Source organism: Sus scrofa, chromosome 9, assembly GCF_054392235.1.
Source record: "Sus scrofa isolate SSC_HxYL_T2T_F1_AM1 chromosome 9, Sscrofa_HxYL_maternal_Yorkshire_Landrace_v2.0, whole genome shotgun sequence".
Classification (NCBI taxonomy): domain Eukaryota; kingdom Metazoa; phylum Chordata; class Mammalia; order Artiodactyla; family Suidae; genus Sus; species Sus scrofa.
Genome location: NC_139391.1, coordinates 56,991,245 through 57,011,156, shown reverse-complemented (window position 1 = coordinate 57,011,156; position 19,912 = coordinate 56,991,245). Strand labels below are relative to the sequence as shown.

At 41.4% G+C, this 19,912-nt stretch overlaps 1 protein-coding gene across 2 annotated transcripts in view; it reads left to right on the top strand.

The window, feature by feature from the left end:
* The window catches only part of PRDM10 (PR/SET domain 10), a 92,184-nt gene that overhangs the window by 14,926 nt on the left and 57,346 nt on the right, over window positions 1–19,912 (top strand). For both annotated transcript variants that reach the window (XR_014815567.1, XM_013979568.3), the window contains exons 2-4: window positions 12,057–12,240; window positions 14,820–14,984; window positions 17,138–17,197. Coding sequence is in view for 1 of the 2 variants with exons in the window: in XM_013979568.3 (XP_013835022.3) it covers window positions 12,172–12,240; window positions 14,820–14,984; window positions 17,138–17,197 (294 nt within the window). In the remaining variant the exon portion in view is untranslated. The remainder of the gene's footprint in view (window positions 1–12,056; window positions 12,241–14,819; window positions 14,985–17,137; window positions 17,198–19,912) is intronic.

The window sequence follows — 19,912 nt, the reverse complement described above, 5'->3', positions numbered from 1 at the left end:
TTTTATGCACAAGAAAAGTAGGAGGAATCAAGGCCTAAAGTGAAGATTTCTGTGGGGGAAGTGGAAGGCAAAGGGACGCAGAAATGGAGAAGAAAGGATGGCCGCAGTGACCGTTTCAGACCTACTTGAGAGATCTTATTCCTTGCTTGCTTTTGTCATCTTATGTTTTCTAATCTTTTTCTTTTCTCTCTCTTTTTTTTTTTTTTTTTTTTACCTTAGTTCAACTCTCTTCTGGTTACATAAGATTGTCCTTGTTGTTGGCCAGAAACAACTTAGGAACATTTCTTTAGGACATGTCCTACAGTGGTTTTCAGATTGTAACAGCCTCGTGATATTAAAAAGTACTGCTTTCCCTGACATTCATTTGCCATTGTCTGCTCATTATCCAGTTTCTGAAGATTTTTCTGGAAATTTTTTTCCAGTGGCCTAAAATTTTATCTGGGGTTTTTCTGCGATCTTGTACCCTTCATTGTTTGCTTCATTTATAGCAAATGGGAAATGTGAATACCTGGAGGGCCCCACTGTGATCACTTTTTTGTCCATTATCTTTACTCTTGACCTCTCTGCTTCTACGGAAATCTTCCAAATCCATACCTGCTTGATTGAAAACTTCTTTTTTATTCGGAACCTAGTCAGTGTTTCTTATTATGACTTTTTCAATTTGTCGAAAGCCTTTATGAAAGCCTGGTTCCCTGATTATTTACTTTCTCATAAACCTTTGTTTCTTTCTTTCCTTTTTTTTGGATTTTCTAGGGCCGCTCCCGTGGCATATGGAGGATCCCAGGCTAGGGGTCCAGTCGGAGCCCACGGCCACAGCAACGCGGGATCCGAGCCACGTCTGCAACCTACACCACAGCTCACGGCAAAGCCGGATCCTTAACCCACTGAGCAAGGCCAGGGATCGAACCTGCAACTTCATGGTTCCTAGTCAGTTTCGTTAACCATTGTGCCACGACAGGAACTCCTAAACCTTCGTTTTTTAGGCATATTTCCCTTCACTGAAATTGTGCTCATTTTAGTTCCTGGTGGAAGTGAATACAAAATGATATTTTAGTCCTGCTATTCTACCCTCACTTGTAGGTTTCCAGGAGTCCTGTAGCTGGGCTCAGAGTGGTTTCATTAGATGGGACTGAGCTCCAGCAAAGGGAGGAACCTTGGGCTGACCAGACCCAGGGTTGTGGGCAAGTCATCACTCTCTCTCTGGTCATTTTGACCTTTGTGACCTCTAGCCCTCCCCCAGGGCTGAGGTGAAGTTTGGATTAATAGTGTCTGCCAGGGCGTGGGGACCCTGCAGGGCAAGGGGAGGGTGTTGCTGAGAGTTTTCACTTCTCATTCCCATTTTTTCATCAATGTGTAAGAATTTGTTGTGAATTTCTAAAATTGAGAAACTGGATTTCCCGTCGTGGCGCAGTGGTTAACGAATCCGACTAGGAACCATGAGGTTGCGGGTTCGGTCCCTGCCCTTGCTCAGTGGGTTAACGATCCGGCGTTGCCGTGAGCTGTGGTGTAGGTTGCAGACGCGGCTCGGATCCCGCGTTGCTGTGGCTCTGGCGTAGGCCGGTGGCTACAGCTCCGATTGGACCCCTAGCCTGGGAACCTCCATATGCTGCAGGAGCGGCCCAAGAAATAGCTAAAAAAAAAAAAAAAAAAGAGAAACTATGCGGAGGATTATTTGGGGTTCCTCTTTTTTTGCAAGAAAAGAGGAATTTGTGCTGAAATCTGTATAATTCTGTTATTTGCCCATTGTGACTTCCCCTTCCAGTTCGTGCTCACCATTTAGAACCAAATTCAGTATGTTTTGTTTTTTTTTTCTTTTGAGTTCTGAAAGTATGTTTTCTAGAAATCATTGAAGTATAACATCTCAACTTGTCATTGCACACGAGTGGATGGTACTAGCTCTCACCAGCTCTGTTACCCTGGGCAAGTCACTCAGCCCCTCTCTTGCCCAGTCTCTCCCCTGTAAAGTAGAGATAATAATGTACCTACTTCCTAGGTTCTTGTGAAGAGTAAATGAATTACATGTAAAGTACTTAGAACATGTCTAGTGCATAGTAACTGCTATACAAATGTTAGCTAATACTGTTTTGTAATGTAAAAATCTTATCTGTTAATGGTTCATGGTGCATAGCTAAAGAACACTGTGGTCCAGTATTCTGAACATAATTGAAAACCATGTGCCTGGAATTTCTCTTCTAGTTCTGAAATTCAGTTATTCTATGTCATAGAATTGGATTCCTGGAGTTCCCGTCGTGGCGCAGTGGTTAACGAATCCGACTAGGAACCATGAGGTTGCGGGTTCGGTCCCTGCCCTTGCTCAGTGGGTTAACGATCCGGCGTTGCCGTGAGCTGTGGTGTAGGTTGCAGACGCGGCTCGGATCCCGCGTTGCTGTGGCTCTGGCGTAGGCCGGTGGCTACAGCTCCGATTGGACCCTAGCCTGGGAACCTCCATATGCCGCGGGAGCGGCCCAAGAAATAGCAACAACAACAACAACAACAAAAAGACAAAAAAAAAAAAAAAAAGAATTGGATTCCTCATAATCTTACATTCCCCTTTTTATAATTTAATGATTTAATGAACATATTTTTTTGCTGTATCCATAGAGTGAAATCACTCTTTTCATCTACCAAGTGGAATCTAATCTTAAATATGACTTAAGGAAGGTTTCTTTTCTGTTTCTTGACGTAAAGGTGTTTTTATATTGTGTACATTAGTTACAATTGTTATCTACTATTAAATAATTATGGCTCAGTGGGTTAAGGATCTGATGTTGTCATTGCAGTGGCTCAGGTCACTGCTGTGGTGTGGGTTTAATCCCTGGCCTAGGAACCACATGCCTTGAGTGTGGCCAAAAAACTCCCAATAAACAAACAACAACAACAACAGGAATTCAAACAGCACTCCTTTCAATGGAGAATAATTTCTTCATAAGTGTTCTTAAAGGATTTCTGTTTTATATCTGGGTCAGCAAAAGTCACCAGATCGCTGTGCATAATTGTTCAAAGAAAGGTGAAAGATCAAATAAGCAAAAATAAACCGTTGCCTGTGTATCAAGCCAGAGAGCTTTTGGGCCCAGCCATTCCCTGTTTGCCCCAGGAGAACCTCTCTGTGTATCCACACTTTTGCCCTAGCCCTGAGGCAGGGCAGCTGGCCAGCCTCCTGGCCCTTGGTATCTGCTCCCAACCCAGCCTTCTTGTGCTGCCGTGAGGTTTCCCCATTACTGACAGCACTGGGCAGGCTGCTGTGTTCCTGCCTCACAGTGTTGGTGGCTGTAGGCACAGACAGCGGGGGGCTCAGGACAATATGGGGTGGGGGAGGGGAGGACAACAGAGAAATTCTGCTTCCCTTCCCCCTGTCGTGACTGGTCCCCTCTGTTCTGCCTCCGGAGCCCATCCACAGCTCCCTCCCAGGGTGCAAATCAGCCTCTTCTGTTTTTTTTCTCACGGTTTTTATATTCATTTTGCAAATCCGTCAGCTTCCTTCTAACTTCTTTCTATGGTGTGTCTCATGTTGGATTTCAGGGAAGGAGTTAGCAGTTTCTGCTGGTTAATTTGTAATGCACCAGAAAAGTCTGTCTGTAAGTGTGCCATCTAGAATGTGGTCCACTTCTTTCCATTTAAATAATGATGTATCTGGGAGGCGCCACCCCAGTACAGAAACCTCTGTTGCATTCTTAATGTTTCTGAGGTTCATTAATGTGCCAACAATCCTGTGGAATTTAATCACTAGCTACAACACCATTTAAAGTGAAACTGTATTTGTAGTTCACTTTGCCATCCCAGGTATACATCTGCCTTTGACGGTGGGACTGGGCCTCCTCTTCCACCTCCGCAGGCAGGTGATGAAAAGACAGTGTCTTGACTCCAGAATCCTGAGTGGTTTTGGAGAACTGGCTTCCTTCAGCCCAGAGGGCCTGGTGATGGTGGGAACAAGACCGGTGGATGGTGAGGGGGTGGGACTCTGGGGTGAGTGGTGGGATGGAAACTGGAGAAAGGCTGAGGAGGGCAGGCAGTGTGGCGCCAGGGCACTGGGACCTTCCACCGCACCATCTGGCTCAGGACCAGCCTCATTAGTGAACTGCCTGGAAAAACAAGCGTTTCTCTTTCTTCCTTTCTCCCTCTCACCCTTCCTCACTGTCAGTCTTACCATGCAGGCATCACCTGGTGAACTGCAAAGCCAGCTGTCATCTCTCCCACGAGGTTTTGAGTTCCATGGAAGCAGAGTTCTTCACATTTTATGCTTGATGTTCACAAGGCATGAAAAAAATTGCTACCATTTTTCGATTGTTCCTTATGCTATGTGATCCCAAATATTAGGATGTTTTATTGAATCTAAGGTGACTGATGGTAAGACGCAATTATTTTATGTATCACTAAGAGAGAAAAAAGACTTTGTAATTAAACCCCAATACAAGCGTTTTTTGCTACTTAGAATTTTTGTTATATACTTGTTGAAAGAGCTCTTTTAGGTTTATTTAGGGGGGGATTTTTTTTTTTTGTCTTTTGTCTTTAGTCTTTTTAGGGCTACACTTGTGGCATAAGGAGGTTCCTAGGCTAGGAGTCGAATTGGAGCTGTAGCCACCAGCCTATGCCACAGCCACAGCAACTTGGGATCCAAGCCATGTCTATGACCTACACCACAGCTCACAACAAAGCCGGATCCTTAATCCACTGAGCGAGGCCAGGGATTGAACCCACAACTTCATGGTTCCTAGTTGGATTTGTTTCCCCTGTGCCACAACAGGAACTCCTTAGGGCTGCATGTTTATTACATTACTCTTGTGCATACACCAAAGGGAAAATGTAAGTGAAATAAGTTGTTTAAGATTCCTAAAATGTTGTCACTTTCAGAGCCTGACTCTTCGGAATCATTCTTGGCTCAGAGTCATTGATGTTTCTGTGCTATCAAGAGTGTTGGTAGCACAGTGTTTCTGAAAAGAAGGCTCATTGCTCTCACCAGGAATCTCCTCCAAGCAGCCCGTACCCATCCTAGCATTTCTGATCTTTGTGTTTTCTTACTCAGCCTGTGGAAGGCCCATCTTGCCACGTATCTCAGTAATAACAGTGAGCAGTTTGCCATCATTCACGCCGCTGTCTCTTTAACCCAAGTCCCGTAGGTTTGGCTGGCAAGGTCATTTTTCCAATGATGGATGCTTGCTTCCCTAATCAAATTTATGCCCAGCTGCTGCCTATGCCTGTCAGTTTTAAGGCCAAACTATAGTGTCATCTTTTTGAAGACATTTAAAATGGCAGTTACACACAGGGTGTCTGGTGCTGACGATACACGTGACTCAGTGAAGGGAGGACAGAACTAATGAAGGGCTGTGAGCAAGGTCACACATGAGCAGGCAGTGCATCCCCATGCTGAATGCCTCCTGGACGATGGTGACTGCAGGATACTCGTGCTATGAATAGATGCCCCATTCAGAAATGTTTAAAAAGGTACATCAAAGACTTGATGAAATGCAGACTGTTAATTCTTACAACAACCATGCTGGGCAGATAATTTGGATTTTCCAATGAGGAGACTGAGGATCAGTTTGTGGCTTACTAACCACACACCTACTAAACATATGGTAGATTTGGGGGCACAGAGCCCAGATTTGTCTTATTCTAAAGCTCACACTTTCAACTATACAGCACTATTCATTCTCTCTCTCTCTCTCTCTCTCTCTCACACACACACACACACACACACACACACACATACTTCTTAAGGACCTAGAGCAGTACCTGGCACATACTAGGTTTTTAATAAATATTGAAGGTGTAGAAATGCAAGTATTAAAAAAAAAAGAAATGCAGAAATTTCTCTTCCTGAAATTGTGAAGTCTCTAAAATTTTGCATGGTGGGTAAAAGAAAGGAAGATTGGTGACCATCTTCTAGACAAGGAATAGTTTGTGATCCTCAGGTTCTTTCTAGTTGAGAGGAGGAGGGGAAGAAGTCTGTCCCAAGCTAGCAGAGCCTGTCAGCACCTGCCTGTTGGACAGCGCTGGAGTAGCTCCTGGAATCCTCCTTCCCCATTGCCTATAAATCAACATCAGCAGGGCTCTATAAATCATGCAATTAAAAATATAAGAAAGGAAATCAAATATGACGGTTGCTTATAAAGAAAGTTCAGGTACAGGGCATTTGCTATTTGATAAATTTCTAGGTTTAAAAAAATATGAAATGTTTTGAAAATTTTGAAGCTCTTGGAGCTCATCAGTAGTAGAGTAGTGTCATGTGCTAGCTCTGTGCCTAGGGTTTTTACATGTATCATGTAACCCTTACAATATCACCAGGAGGTAATTATTATCTCTGTTTTACAAAGGGTGATACTGAGGCTCAGGAGTTTGAGTGATTTGGGCAACCACTGAGCAGCCAAGCCAGTGGGGAAGACAAGATGTTCAGTTCGGAGTCTATGGGTTTTCTCCTATACCCTGCCGCTTCCCATCTAAGCTTAAGGCTAAAATAGATGTTAGAAACCACTTTATATTCTCATTTTACAGATGAGGACACTGATGCTAGAAGACTTAAAATGACTTATTTAGTAGTGGACTCATGCCTAGAATTCAGTTTTGTTGAACAATTTATTAGCAATAAATAATTGCAGAATGTCACACTGGTGTTTTGAGTAGTTTAGTAGTTACAAAAGCTCAGTAGATCTTAAAACTTTATCTTAAAGAATAAAAACTGGGGGAGTTCCCGTCGTGGTGCAGTGGTTAACGAATCCGACTAGGAACCATGAGGTTGTGGGTTCAATCCCTGGCCTTGCTCAGTGGGTTAAGGATCCAGCGTTGCCGTGAGCTGTGGTGTAGGTCACAGACACAGCTTGGATCTCGCGTTGTTGTGGCTCTGGCATAGGCCGGTGGCTACAGCTCCGATTCGGACCCCTGGCCTGGGAACCTCTGTATGCCATGGGAAGTGGTCCTAGAAATGGCAAAAAGACAAAAAAAAAAAAAAAAAAAAAAAAAAAGAATAAAAAATGGGTATTCTTATTGCTGCTTTAGATTCTAAACAGTTTTTGTATTGGCTTTCACCATCTTGGGCTTCTTTATGTGCTAACAGTATCTGAAATTATTAGGAACTGCCACGGTGGGCAGTATTTCACATCTGTATTGCTGAATTTTATGAGCCAACTTCCCGATGTGTAGATGACCTGTTCTCCTATTTTGCTCCACATCTGCTAAGTAGTTATTTCCTTCTTCCCTGCCTTTATCCTTGCCTTATGCAGTTTCTGATATTCTGTGTCATGTAATGTTTACTTCCTTATGCTGGGATTAGAAAAAAGGTATTTCAGTCTGGAGTAAATATCCTGTCCTTTCCCATCTCTGCTTACTTGCTCCTCTTCAACCTTCAAGTTTTACGTTCCCTGAGAAGTCAGGACATCTCTGTTGGGACATCTCTGGACATCTCTGTTGGGATTAGGTGTCTTCTCTTTCCTCTGCACCCAGTCTATACAAATAATCAAGGACCTGCCACGTGCAGATCTAGAGTTACATTCCTTGACTTGAGACAGTGAGATGGGGAGACAGACAGACAGAAAAATGCAATATGATGGAATATCTTTTTTTTTTTTTCCTCTTTCTGTCTTTTTGTCTTTTTTCTAGGGCTGCACTCACGGCATATAGAGGTTCCTAGGCTAGGGGTCTAATGAGAGCTGTGGCTGCCGGCCTACGCCACGGCCACAGCAATGCGGATCCTTAACCCACTGAGCAAGACCAGGGATCACATCTGCATTCTCGTGGATACTAGTCAGATTTATTTCCACTGAGCTGCGATGGGAACTCTGATGATGGAATGTCTTTAAAAAAACAAACAAACTAAAATGTGAGTGTTCATTATGTAGCAGGTCTTGTGCTAAGCATTTTATATGCATTATTTCATGTTCTCTCAATAACCTTATGATCCCGATTTTACAGAGAAGGAGAGGGATTTAGAGACTGACCATGTTTTGCCTGAGGCCCGTTAAGTCACAGAATTGCTACCCTAGTCCAGGTCGAACCCTAGCTCATAAACACCATGCCTCTTGTACTAACCGCTGCCTCTGCACAGATTGGAACACTTTTCCCTGTGTGTTCCCCAGACCCTCACTGGCTAGGCACAGGGAGAGGAGAGCCTCAATGTTGTTAAGTAACAGTTACTTAACAGTCATACAGCCTCTTGAATTCAGTATGCTCTCTCAGAGACTTTGGAATTCAAAATAGAACACAAGGTATGTCCAAAAACTCATCACAAAATATGAAAAATAACCTGTTTATTAGTATAAGATCGATTAAATACATGATATAGTCTTGAATTGATGCAGCGTAATAAAGGAAAGAAATAATATAGAGTGTGGAACAATGTAGAAAGTATGGTAGTATGTGAAATAAACAAGGTTTAAAAGAGATGCTACTTTGTATAGAGTCAATGGCATACTGCTATTTGTGGTTGGAGAATCAGAGAGTATTTATCTTTCTGCTTACATATATATAAAGTATCTTAGAAAGAATAGATAAGAAATTGATAGTATAGGTTGGTTCTGAAGAGTGGCTTAGGGTGGCTAAGGGATTCCAGGTAGAGAGATTGTCCAGTATAACTTTTTGTGCCTTTTCAATTTTGAGCCACTTGAATTTACTATTAAAATATATGTATATATGGAGTTCCTATTGTGGCTCAGCAGGTTATGAACCCTATTAGTATCCATGAGGCTGTAGGTTCGATCCCTGGCCTCAGTCAGTGGGTTAAGGATTTGGCATTGCCATGAGCTGTGGTGTAGGTTGCAGACATGGCTTGAATTCGGTGTCACTGTGGCTGTGGTGTATCCCTAACCTGGGAACTTCCACATGCCACGGGTGCAGCCCTAAAAAGCAAAAAAAAAAAAAAAAAAAAAAAAAAAAAAAAAGTAAATTAAAATAAAAGAAATAATAAGCATCTTTCTAGAAATGAAAACAAATAAGAAAGGCACTCTGGGCTGAAGTATTTCCTGAGTGCAGGGATGATCCTGTGTTGATGCTCCCTGATCCTGGTGCCTGGCACAGTGTGCCCTTGAGTATTTGTGCAATCTATGAACCAAGTTGAAAGGAAAAATCTCAAATTCCTGTATGGGAAAAGCACTACATCTCTTTTGTAGTATTAATTCCTGCTAAAACTACATGTCCTAAATATAACCATGAACAAACATCAGACACTCAAATTGAGGGACACTGAAAAATAAATGGCCTATGCAAGGTCATGTCAAGGTTATGGGGGGAACTGGGAAAGACTCGTCCCTGTTCCTGATCAGAGGGGACTGACAGTACAGGACAGGACAGTGGGGATGCACCCTGTGTGATGCCAGATTGGATCCTGGGCCAGAGAAAGAGGTGTCTCCTTTCTACAAAGGATGGTAATCATACAATTGGCAAAGTTTGTCTGTGATCTGTGAATTGAGTAATTAGGTAATAGTACTGTTTTCGTGTTAACATTCTGATTTTGATAGTACTTCTGTGGTTATGCAAGAAAATGTCCTTTTTTTTTTTATAAAGGGGCTTTGTGTCTGCAACTTAATTTCAAATACTTCAAGATTAAAAAAAAAGAGGGGGATATTTTAAACACGATAAAATGTTAACATTTGGAGAAACTCAAGAAATGCAGGAATTCTTTATACTGTTTTTGCTGCTTTTCTGTCTGAAATTATTTCAAAATAAACAATTTTAAACAGCACTTCTGATTTGGAACATTTTATGATTTTGTAATACTGAGCCTTTTATGTCCTTTTATTCAACTTTGTGATTTTCTTCCTATAGATCTTTATAGTGATGCTTTGTTCCTACATTTCTTAATATTTGTGTCCCTTTAAAAAGATGTAACAGCTTTGTTGAGGTATAATTTACATACTATACAGCTCCCCTGAGTCTCTTTTTATATGTGCTTAAATAGTATTACTAAATGAGAAAGGCTTTTTTTTTTTTTACAAAAAATCAACATTATTATGGTATAATTTACACATGATAAAATTCACGTATTTTAATTGAATGGGTTGATGACTTGTGGCACATGAATTCCCCATGTAACAACACTCCAGTCTAGATATAAGATGTAGAACATTTCTGTTTCTCCAGAAAGTGCCTGCTTTCCCCTTTGTTTATATAGGCACCTGTTGGTGGCAATGGGCATTATTTCCAGTACCCTCTGAATGGAGGGAAGAAAGGCAGGGTGTGTGCAGGGTAAGTGTGTGTGTGGTGGGGTGGTTTCGGGTGGGGGTAAGGTTAGTGGTATTGAGGCTGAGCATGATCAAGCTCCTCAGTGGCTCAAAAGAGGCTCGCAGGCAGTTTGAACAGGATGGTTCAAATCACACATTGTAGATTGAGGTCCTGACATTGGTTGTTACAGTATCTTTTTCTTTTTCTTTTTCTTTTTTTTTAATGGCCTCAATGTGGCATATGCAGGTACCTGGGCCAGGGATTGAATCCAAGATGTAACTGCGACATATGCCACAGCTGAGGCAGCACTGGATTCTTTAACCCACTGCCCTGGGCCAGGGATTGAACCCAGCCTCTGTAGAGATCCAAGCCGAGACCCAAGCTGCTGCCACCTTGGATTCTTAACCTACTGCACCACTGTGGGAACTCCAGTCATTATAGTATCTTTTCTTTCTCCTTTGGGCTTTACTCTGCTTCCAGGTTGGAGCATGTGTAGTCTAAGAATGTTTCCCACTATATTTCTATTAATAATGGAGAAGATTCTGGCTGGGTCCTGGGCAATGATCTTTCTTACCTTTAGTTGAGTGGAAAATAACAGTGTTTCTGAGTTCCCTTCCTGGCTTAGTGGTTAATGAATCTGATGAGGAACCATGAGGTTGAGGGTTTGATCCCTGGCCTTGCTCAGTGGGTTAAGGATCCAGTGTTGCTGTGAGCTGTGGCATAGGTTGCAGACGTGGCTCAGATCCTGCATTGCTGTGGCTGTGGCGTAGGCCGGTGGCTATAGCTCCGATTAGACCCCTAGCCTTGGAATCTCCGTATGTCTCAGATGCAGCCCTAGGAAAAGACAAAAAAAAAAAAAAAAAAAAAAAAAAAAAACAGTGTTTGAAGATGTAGATTTTGTGTATATTGATGTTTATTTAGAAAGGCTTTGGGTTTGTTCACTCATCACTCCTGTATTGACCAAATGGGAAACAAAGTTTATGTTTGTGTTGACCAAGTTGTAGCCCAGAAAATTCTTCCCCCTCTGCCTGCCTTTTCCCCCTTGTGTTGTGGCTTTTATTCTTCTCCTCTTCATTTTGAGTAGGTGATACAGGAAGTCAGTATCTAAACAAGTGTGCAAGGGAGGCATGAGCTGGCCATGCAGCAGTGAGACTTGGTGTGAACCTAACACTTACCTGCATTTAACATCTGGAGGCCTCCTCCTACTTATCATGAGACATAAGAGAACTACAGTCAGCATTTGGGAGGAGCGTTACATCCACCTCACTGTGTCTAGAACAGAGCAAGCATGCAATACACTGTCATTATTACAAATAATTTCTCCATTTTTACCTTTCTGCGCAGGTGTGCTATCTTTTAAAATAATTTTTTTTTTTTTTTTTTGGTGTTCCCATCATGGTGCAGCAGAAGCAAATCCGACTAGGAAGCATGAGGTTGCAGGTTCCATCTCCGGCCTCTCTCAGTGGGTTAAGGATCTGGCGTTGCCTTGAGCAGTGGTGTAGGTCACAGATGTGGCTCCCACATCACTGTGGCTGTGGTACAGGCCGGCAGCTATAGCTACAATTCGATCCTGAGCCTGGGAATCTCCATATGCTGTGGGTACAGCCCTAAAAAGAAAAAAAAAATTATTAAAGTATAATTGATTTACAATGCTGTGCCAATTTCTGCTGTACAGCAGAGTGACTCAGTTATACATAGATATACATTCTTTTTTGTCCATTTTTAAAGTTTTATTGAAGTATAGTTGATTTACAATGTTGTGATAATTTCTGCTGTACAACAAAGTGATTCAGTTATATACACACATCCGTTCTTTTTCGGTGTGTTTTCCTTTCCAAGCTTTTTTCTTTTCCTTGTTGTGGTTGAAACTGTAATTCATTAAAGCCTTGATTCCTTTTCTCTTTTTCCAGGCACGTCGCAGAGAGAGGCCTTTTTGTCTTTCATGAACACGAGCGTGGTGGACAGATGACTGTCCTTCACCCCATGCTGTTCTAGGTGCCTGGGCTGCTGTCCAACAGGGAAGGGATGGATTCCAAAGATGAGAGCTCACACGTGTGGCCTCCATCCGCAGAACACGAGGAGAATGCCACGCAGGTGAAGAGTGGTCTTCTGGCTTGGCACTGATAGCAGCTTTTTAGTTGGGTATCTTTGGCTGACAGAGAAACAGCAGCTTCTGTGTAGTGAGTAGTTGGAAGGAGCAGACGTGCAGAGGTGGCATGTGAGAGTTTCAGCGCTCTGAGTGCTTCATCCACTTAGGTCATTGCTCTTTAGGGGAGCTACATACTTTGTAGGCTGCTCTGCCTCCCCCCGCCAGCTTATTGTCATAATGTCTCACTCCCGTTTTATTTCAGGGTACTGGTGCAAAAAGCCTCAAAAGTATAGTGTTTCTTTTTTGTCATCTAGGAAAGGGTTTTGATTCTTTGTGTGTAATGAAGCAAAAGGCCTGTCTATAAAGAGAGTGGCTTTTCCTTTTCTTTTCAAATTCAGAATGTGAATTTCTGAAAATTGTCCCATTGAGTCCATCACAGCTCTGGAGGCTGTCACTTATTCAAATGCTGCTGTAATGGGTCATCTCTCCCTTTCATATTACCATCCTAACCAGCCACACAGTCTCTTGACTGTTCTTAGCAGAGGCAAACCTCTGCATTTTTGGTATGCATTTGCATTTTGGCAAGAGTCAGCAGTCATAGGGAGCCATATTTTATATGTGGCCAAACTATAAAACTTCATTTGAAAGCCTTATAATTTTAATGCAGTTGTAATTTTCATCCAATTACATAACTGTAGCAATATCAAAATCAGGAAGTTAACTTTGAAACCTTTAAATATACACATTTTATTTAATTTAGGCAGAGTAATAAATATTACAGTAAATAAAAACTGATCACCTAGTATGATTTAAAAGTCTGAGTCTGAATGCTGAAAAAAGTTTCAGAGATGCTTCCAGAAAGATGAATGAGAACACCACTTTGATTCTCATGGCAATTATTTGGAGGGCTACTTTTGTTTGGCTATATATTTTGGTATATTTTGTTTATAAATAAAAATGTAGGGATTTCCTCTTGAGGCTCAGTGGGTCGAGAACCCAACTAGTATCCATGAGGTTGCAGGTTTGATCCCTGGCGTCACTCAGTGGGTTAAAGATCTGGTGTTGCCATGAGCTGTGGTGTAGGTCACAGACACAGCTTGGATCTGGCATTGCTGTGGCTGTGGTGTAGGCCAGCAGCTGCAGCTCTGATTGAACCCCTAGCCTGGGAACTTCCAAGGCCACAAATGTGGCCCTAAAAAAACAAAAAAAAAGAAAAAAAATAGAAACAAAAATGTAGCCTTTTAGTAAATGGGGTTCACATTTGTGCGTTACCAGCTGGTAGACCGAAGAGCTGAGCACCCCTTCTGCACCCTCCCTCTGCAGTGTTCCTTCTCCCACCCAGGAATTCTGACTTAGCAGAGTACCAGGTGATGAAGACCAAGCTGAAAAGCTTGGATAACTTCTTCTGAGGAAATGTTTTTTCCTTTTTAAGCATTGAAACTAGTCCAAGATTTTTATGTTAACAAACAAATTCTAAACTCACAAAATTATCTAGCAGCACTTAAAACTGTGCAAATAGCTTATAATCCTAATTCTTCGATATCCAGACTACATCTTCATGGCCAGATCAGATTTATGTAGAAGCTGGACCAAGCACTTAGTAGAGAAGTAGAAGTTTGTTTTCTTTCTGGGGTGCTTGATTGCATTTGGTCTCCAGTTTTCTTTCTGGAGATTGAATTAGCTTATATCATCTTTGGGATGTACTATTCTCCACTGGAAAAACTGGAATAAAGAAGTTATATCTAAAGCTGAGACAGTCCAAGAGTAAGAATTCCAACCGAAGAGGGCCTAACTTCTCTATCAGCACGTAAATTATTTCTCTCCCAAATGTGTACTTTGGCCATCTCCTGCCTACCTTCAATACCAGGGACCAGGCTGTGTGCCAAACTCGAGCCTTCAAGAGCCTGAACCTCCAAAGCTGACAACTCAGACAGCATTTTACATACCAAGTTTTGGCTTTAGTTTCTGGTAGATAGAAAATAATTTCTCCTGGTGACACAAAAATAGTTGTCCAAAACCCCTTCAAAGGACGTTCTTAGAATTTTTTGTATCTTCACCTAGTTGACAAGGAAGAGTCCTGTTACATTCATTGAGTCAGCAGATGTTTACCGACATGCTTCCAGAACAGCCCTGGAGTAGGAAAGAGTGTAGGAAAGAAAGTGACCTTGTTTTAATGTGCTTGCTGAAAGGCACTTGTAGTTATTAAGTAGAATTTTTATGATCTGTTGGAAGCAATTGGCTATTGAGTCTTGACATATTTTTTCACATTTGTGTTTTGTCTTTTGGTAATGTCATCATAGGTGTCTTCTGTCACCTTTCCAGGTCCACTGAACCACCCCCTCATTACTCCCTAAAAGACATCTGCATTGGACATTTGAGACAAAGCGGTATTTAAATCGCTTGCCTAACCTTGAGCAGCAAATCAGTGGCAAAGTCCTGGGATCCCGCTGTGTAGATGAAGGTGTATCAGTTGTTTTCTTTTAGAAATGCAAGCATGTCATGTTCTCGGTCACTTATGCATCTTTTTGAGACAGTTTTGTTTCACAAGGGTGGTTGCTACGTATTTGTCATTTTTTTGTCCCAGGTGCACTTTGTTCCAGACGCTGGAACTGTGGCCCAGATTGTCTACACCGATGACCAGGTCCGGCCACCACAGCAGGTGGTGTACACGGCAGATGGTGCCTCCTACGCATCAGTGGATGGTCCAGAGCATACACTGGTCTACATCCATCCCGTGGAAGCTGCGCAGGCATGTGAAGGACTGTTGTTTATATAGTTTGTTAATCAATTAATTCACCAGTTACTTTGGTTGACTCTTTGCCAGTCATGGGGTTATTTGCTGGTGATGCAGGAAATGTTCAGCTCAGATTTTGCTCTCGAGCTTACAGCCAACTTGGCTTATTTATTTAAATCAAGTGTAATGAGCAGTTAAAGCACTAGCCTTGAATGAGTTTTTTTCCTCACTGACTGCTGATTGACTAGATTATCAACTTGTTACTTTTCCTAAGTATGAAGAACCGGCGAAAAATGGCATTTAGTTCTGTGTATCTTAATCAAACATGGATCAGTGAAAACATGTAGATTATTTCAGCTAAATGCATAAGCTAGGGATCCTCCTAGCTCATTAACTTCTCTTTACCAATAACTTTGTGATTTGTAGGACTGTAATTGAAGCACAGGTAAAAGCTGTCCAGTTATAGCTACTTTTATTTTTTTGCCAGTGACTCTGAGTGTTAGTTTCTAAATGCAAGACATGAATATTCCCAATATATAATTTTTTTTGGTATTGTTTATACTTTAAATGTCAGAGCACTTTAGAACATATTAAAAGAGAAATCAGTTCCATGGTTTTATAGTAGGATCCTGATTTAAAAAAAAAATTTATCCTCACTGGAGTTCTCATTGTGACTCAGTGGAAACAAATCTGACTAGCATTCATGAGGACACAGGTTCGATCCCTGACCTCTCTCAGTGGGTTAAGGATCCAGCATTCCATGAGCTGTGGTATAGTTGCAGACATAGCTTGGATCTGGCACTGTTGTGGCTGTAGTGTAGGCTGGCAGCTACAGCTCCGATTTGACCCCTAGCCTGGGAACCTCCTATGGAGGTTCCATGCCATGGCTGCGGCCCTAAAAAGACCAAAAAAAAAAAAAAAGGTCCTCATGCAATATTTAATCAAGAGACTCAGATCACTCCCAAGAAGAAATGAGACCCACCTAATAAATACCTTCAAATCTATATAATAAAAATGAAGTTGCTTAATAGTCAGATGGAACTTTTGGAATGTCCCTTTTTAGTTTTAGTCTCTAAATTGTATTAAAATAAGAACATGTAGGTTGTATAAAGAATGTGCCTTGCCCAGCTTTTAATTAATTACTATGTTACTAAACATCTGTATTATGATAGTTTTTTAATGTCAAATCTAAGAAATCTGACACTGGCTGCAATTTTTTTTTTTGCAGTTCTCTGGAGTCAACACTTAACCATGGTTCTTATGCCCATAGGTTTGCCAAAGCCCTGGGCAAATTAACCTTTTAAAAGCTTTAAAGGAAAGAATATTTTTCTGGATTGGAGATTTTATGTGGTGCCCTGGTTAAAATGATTTTGAAGATTTTCCTTCTTTAAGTAGCTTAGCTGCACCATGACTCAAATTAAGTGTTTATAATAAGACTTTTTTTTTTTTTAACCATTCCCCTCATTTATATTTATTTTAAAATTCCAAGGGATGTGTTAAAATGCAAGTTTGGGGAGTGTGGCTTCAAAAATAAAACATTGTGAGAAACATTAGTTTAAAATGTGTGGCTTCAAAAATAAAATATAATAAGACTTTTAAAAAGGATGATTGTACTGGCTTTATCCAAAAGAGAATCTGTTGGACATTACATTTATTTTCCTTCTACTTCTCTTTGGATAATGAATGTGCATTTATATTTGAAAGAATTGTAATCCTTGAGTATATAATACTCTTCTGTTAGTCCGAATATCTCCAACCATTTTTATTTAATTGCAAATCTACCCCAGCGATACAGTGATACAGTGAATGCTTGCACTCTTGTTCATGGTATGCCTGTTTTAATTAACTGTGACATTCAATCTCAGGAGAGGCTTTGCTTTAGAATAAAATCACGAAGTATGAAGTCTATCAGTCAGTGGCGATGGTTAGTTTAGACGGTCTCTTTGGAGCCATCTGAATGAAAGGCTTTAGCTAAATGTAAGATTACTATCTTTATCTTCTTTATTAATGAAAGGTTATTACTAGGTATATGGGATTTAACTCTTGAGAATTGGTGCTTAGCAGTAGGATAATTTTTCCTGTGTAGATGAGCTGTCTAAAGATCTGTTGATATATATATATATATATATATATATATATTTTTTTTTTTTTTTTTTTTTTTTGTCTAGACTCTGTTTACAGACCCAGGCCAGGTAGCCTACGTCCAACAGGATGCTACAGCTCAGCAGGTAATGAATTGCCTTTTTGCCTTTTTGTGTTTTGGAGATAATATACTCTGAAGTTACCCTTCCTTGGAATGCCTCCAGCCCTGTGCACTGTGCATTCTCCGGATGTCTGTTTTGCACGTATTTAGAATAGTCTCCATTTCCATTAATGAAAGCAAAGCAGAACTTTGCTGGTGGCTCAGCAGGGTTAAGGAGCCAGCATTGTCATTTCTGTGGCTCCGGTCATTGCTGTGGCTCAGGTTCAATACCTGGCCCAGGAATTTTTGTATGCATAGGGTGTGGCCAAAAAAAAAAAAAAAAAAAAAGAAGAAAGAAAAGAAAACAAAGCTAAACACTCTAATCAGGTAATACAAAATTGGTATTGTATTACAAATATTAGTAATACAAAATTTGTCAGGGAAATTTAAAAAATAAGCATATCCAGCTCAGATCCTGTGTGGCTGTGGACGGCAGCTGCAGCTCCTATTCCACCCCTAGCCTGGGAACATCCATAGGCTGTGAGTATGGCCCTAAAAAGACAAAAGACCAAAAAAAAAAAAAAAAAAAAAAAAAAGGGTATCAACTAGACATTGGTTCAAGTACCAAAGAGTAATCCTGAGTTTTGAAAGGATCTCCTTATGGAAATGTGGAAAGAAGGTGCCAACAGATTTGGTGTCTGGTGCAACCTCATGGTTCCTAGTCGGATTCGTTAACCACTGCGCCATGACGGGAACTCCTGATTTTTTTTTTTCATAAAAAAAGTTGAAGCAGGAGTTCCTATCATGGCTCAGTGGTTAACAAATCTGACTAGGAACCATGAGGTTGCGGATTTAATCCCTGACCTTGCTCAGTGGGTTAAGGATCCGATGTTGCCGTGAGCTGTGGTGTAGGTCGTAGACCAGGCTCGGATCCCGAGTTGCTGTGGCTGTGGCGTAGGCCGACAGCTACAGCTCTGATTCAACCCCTAGCCTGGGAACCTCCATATGCCGAGGGAGCGGCCCAAGAAAAATGGCAAAAAGACAAAAAAAAAAAAAAAAAAAAGTTGAAGCAATAACCCCCCCCCCCAAAAAAAGCGTATACAAAAACTCAAACAAAATCTGCCTAGAAACATCCTCATTGACTTACAGTTGGTAACTATTATTCCAGACTTTCTTTCAGATATAAAACAGACAAAGATAAACAAGCAGGGGGAAATGGCATTGTGCCCTAAATGCTGTTATTAATCTAAATACCTTAAATTTACTTGAATTTAGCAGAAGAAGAGGGAATTGAGGTGAAACTGAAAGAAGTTGAGGTTGGTGTTTTTCCCTAACTGACCTTGAGCCCCTGTCCTCTTTGTCCTCAGCCGCCACTGTGATGACAGGCACTGACACTTCCTCCCTCTCCCCTATCTCCCACTGTTGGGGGCTAGTTGTATTATTATTGTTTTTGTTTTTGTTTTGTCTTTTTGCCATTTCTTGGGCTGTTCCCGTGGCATATGGAGGTTCCCAGGCTAGGGGTCTAATAGGAGCTGTAGCCACCGGCCTACGCCAGAGCCACAGCAACACGGGATCTGAGCTGCGTCTGCGACCTACACCACAGCTCACGGCAACACTGGATCCTCAGCCCACTGAGCAAGGCCAGGGATCGAACCCGCAACCTCATGGTTCCTAGTCGGATTCATTAACCATTGTACCACGACGGGAACTCCAGCATTATTATTGTAACTAATGTATTTATGTTCTGTTCACTAACCAAATCTCTTTAGGAATTTTGTCCCATTATCTCCTGGCATTTAATTTGTAGAAATCTTGAGTCTAATTTTGATCATTTGCTTCATTCCTTTTCTGTCCTAATGCCTGTTTTTGTGTCATTCTTTATCCTTTAAGTTTTTCTTTGAAGTCTGATGACTTCATGAATCAGAATTCCCTTGGACAGGGTATGTCCTTTTGATGTATAGGTTAAGACTTTTTTTTTTTTTTTTTTTTTTTTTTTTGGTCTTTTTAGGGTTGTACCTATAGCATATGGGTGTTCCTGGACTAGGGGTGGAATTGGAGCCCCAGCTGCTGGCCTACACCACAGCCACAGCAATGAGGGGTCCAAGCTGCATCTGTGACCTACACCACAGCTCATGGCAACTCCAGATCCCTAACCCAATGAGAGAGGCCAGGAATCGAACCTGAAACCACATAGATACTAGTTGGGTTTGTTATCACTGAGCCACAGTGGGAACTCCCGGTTAAGACTTTTATTTCTGGAACATTTTCATCTATTAGGCCTTTGAAGATCTTTTCAGTTTCATTTGATATGTTCACTTTTTCAGGAATATCAGTGTGAGTATATCGACTCTGCTTTCTGTATCTAACATTTTCTCTATGATTTTTTTTTTTTTTTTTTTTTTTTTTGTCTTTTCTTAGGGCTGCACCTGTGGCATATGGAGGTTCCCAGGCTAGGGGTCTAATCAGAGCTGTAGCCGCTGGCCTATACCACAGTCACAGCAACGCCTGATCCAAGCCACGTCTGCGACCTACACCACAGCTCATGGCAACACTGGATCCTTAACCCACTGAGCGAGGCTACAGATCAAACCCGCAACCTCATGGTTCTTTAACCACTGAGCCACAGCCGGAACTCCTCTATGATCTTTATATCTGTTATTTTCCATGTTATTTGTGTAATTTCCTTTATGGCCCCCATATTTCCTTACTGTGTTTTTAAGATTTTCTGATTAAATAATAACATACCTATAGAAAAGTATGG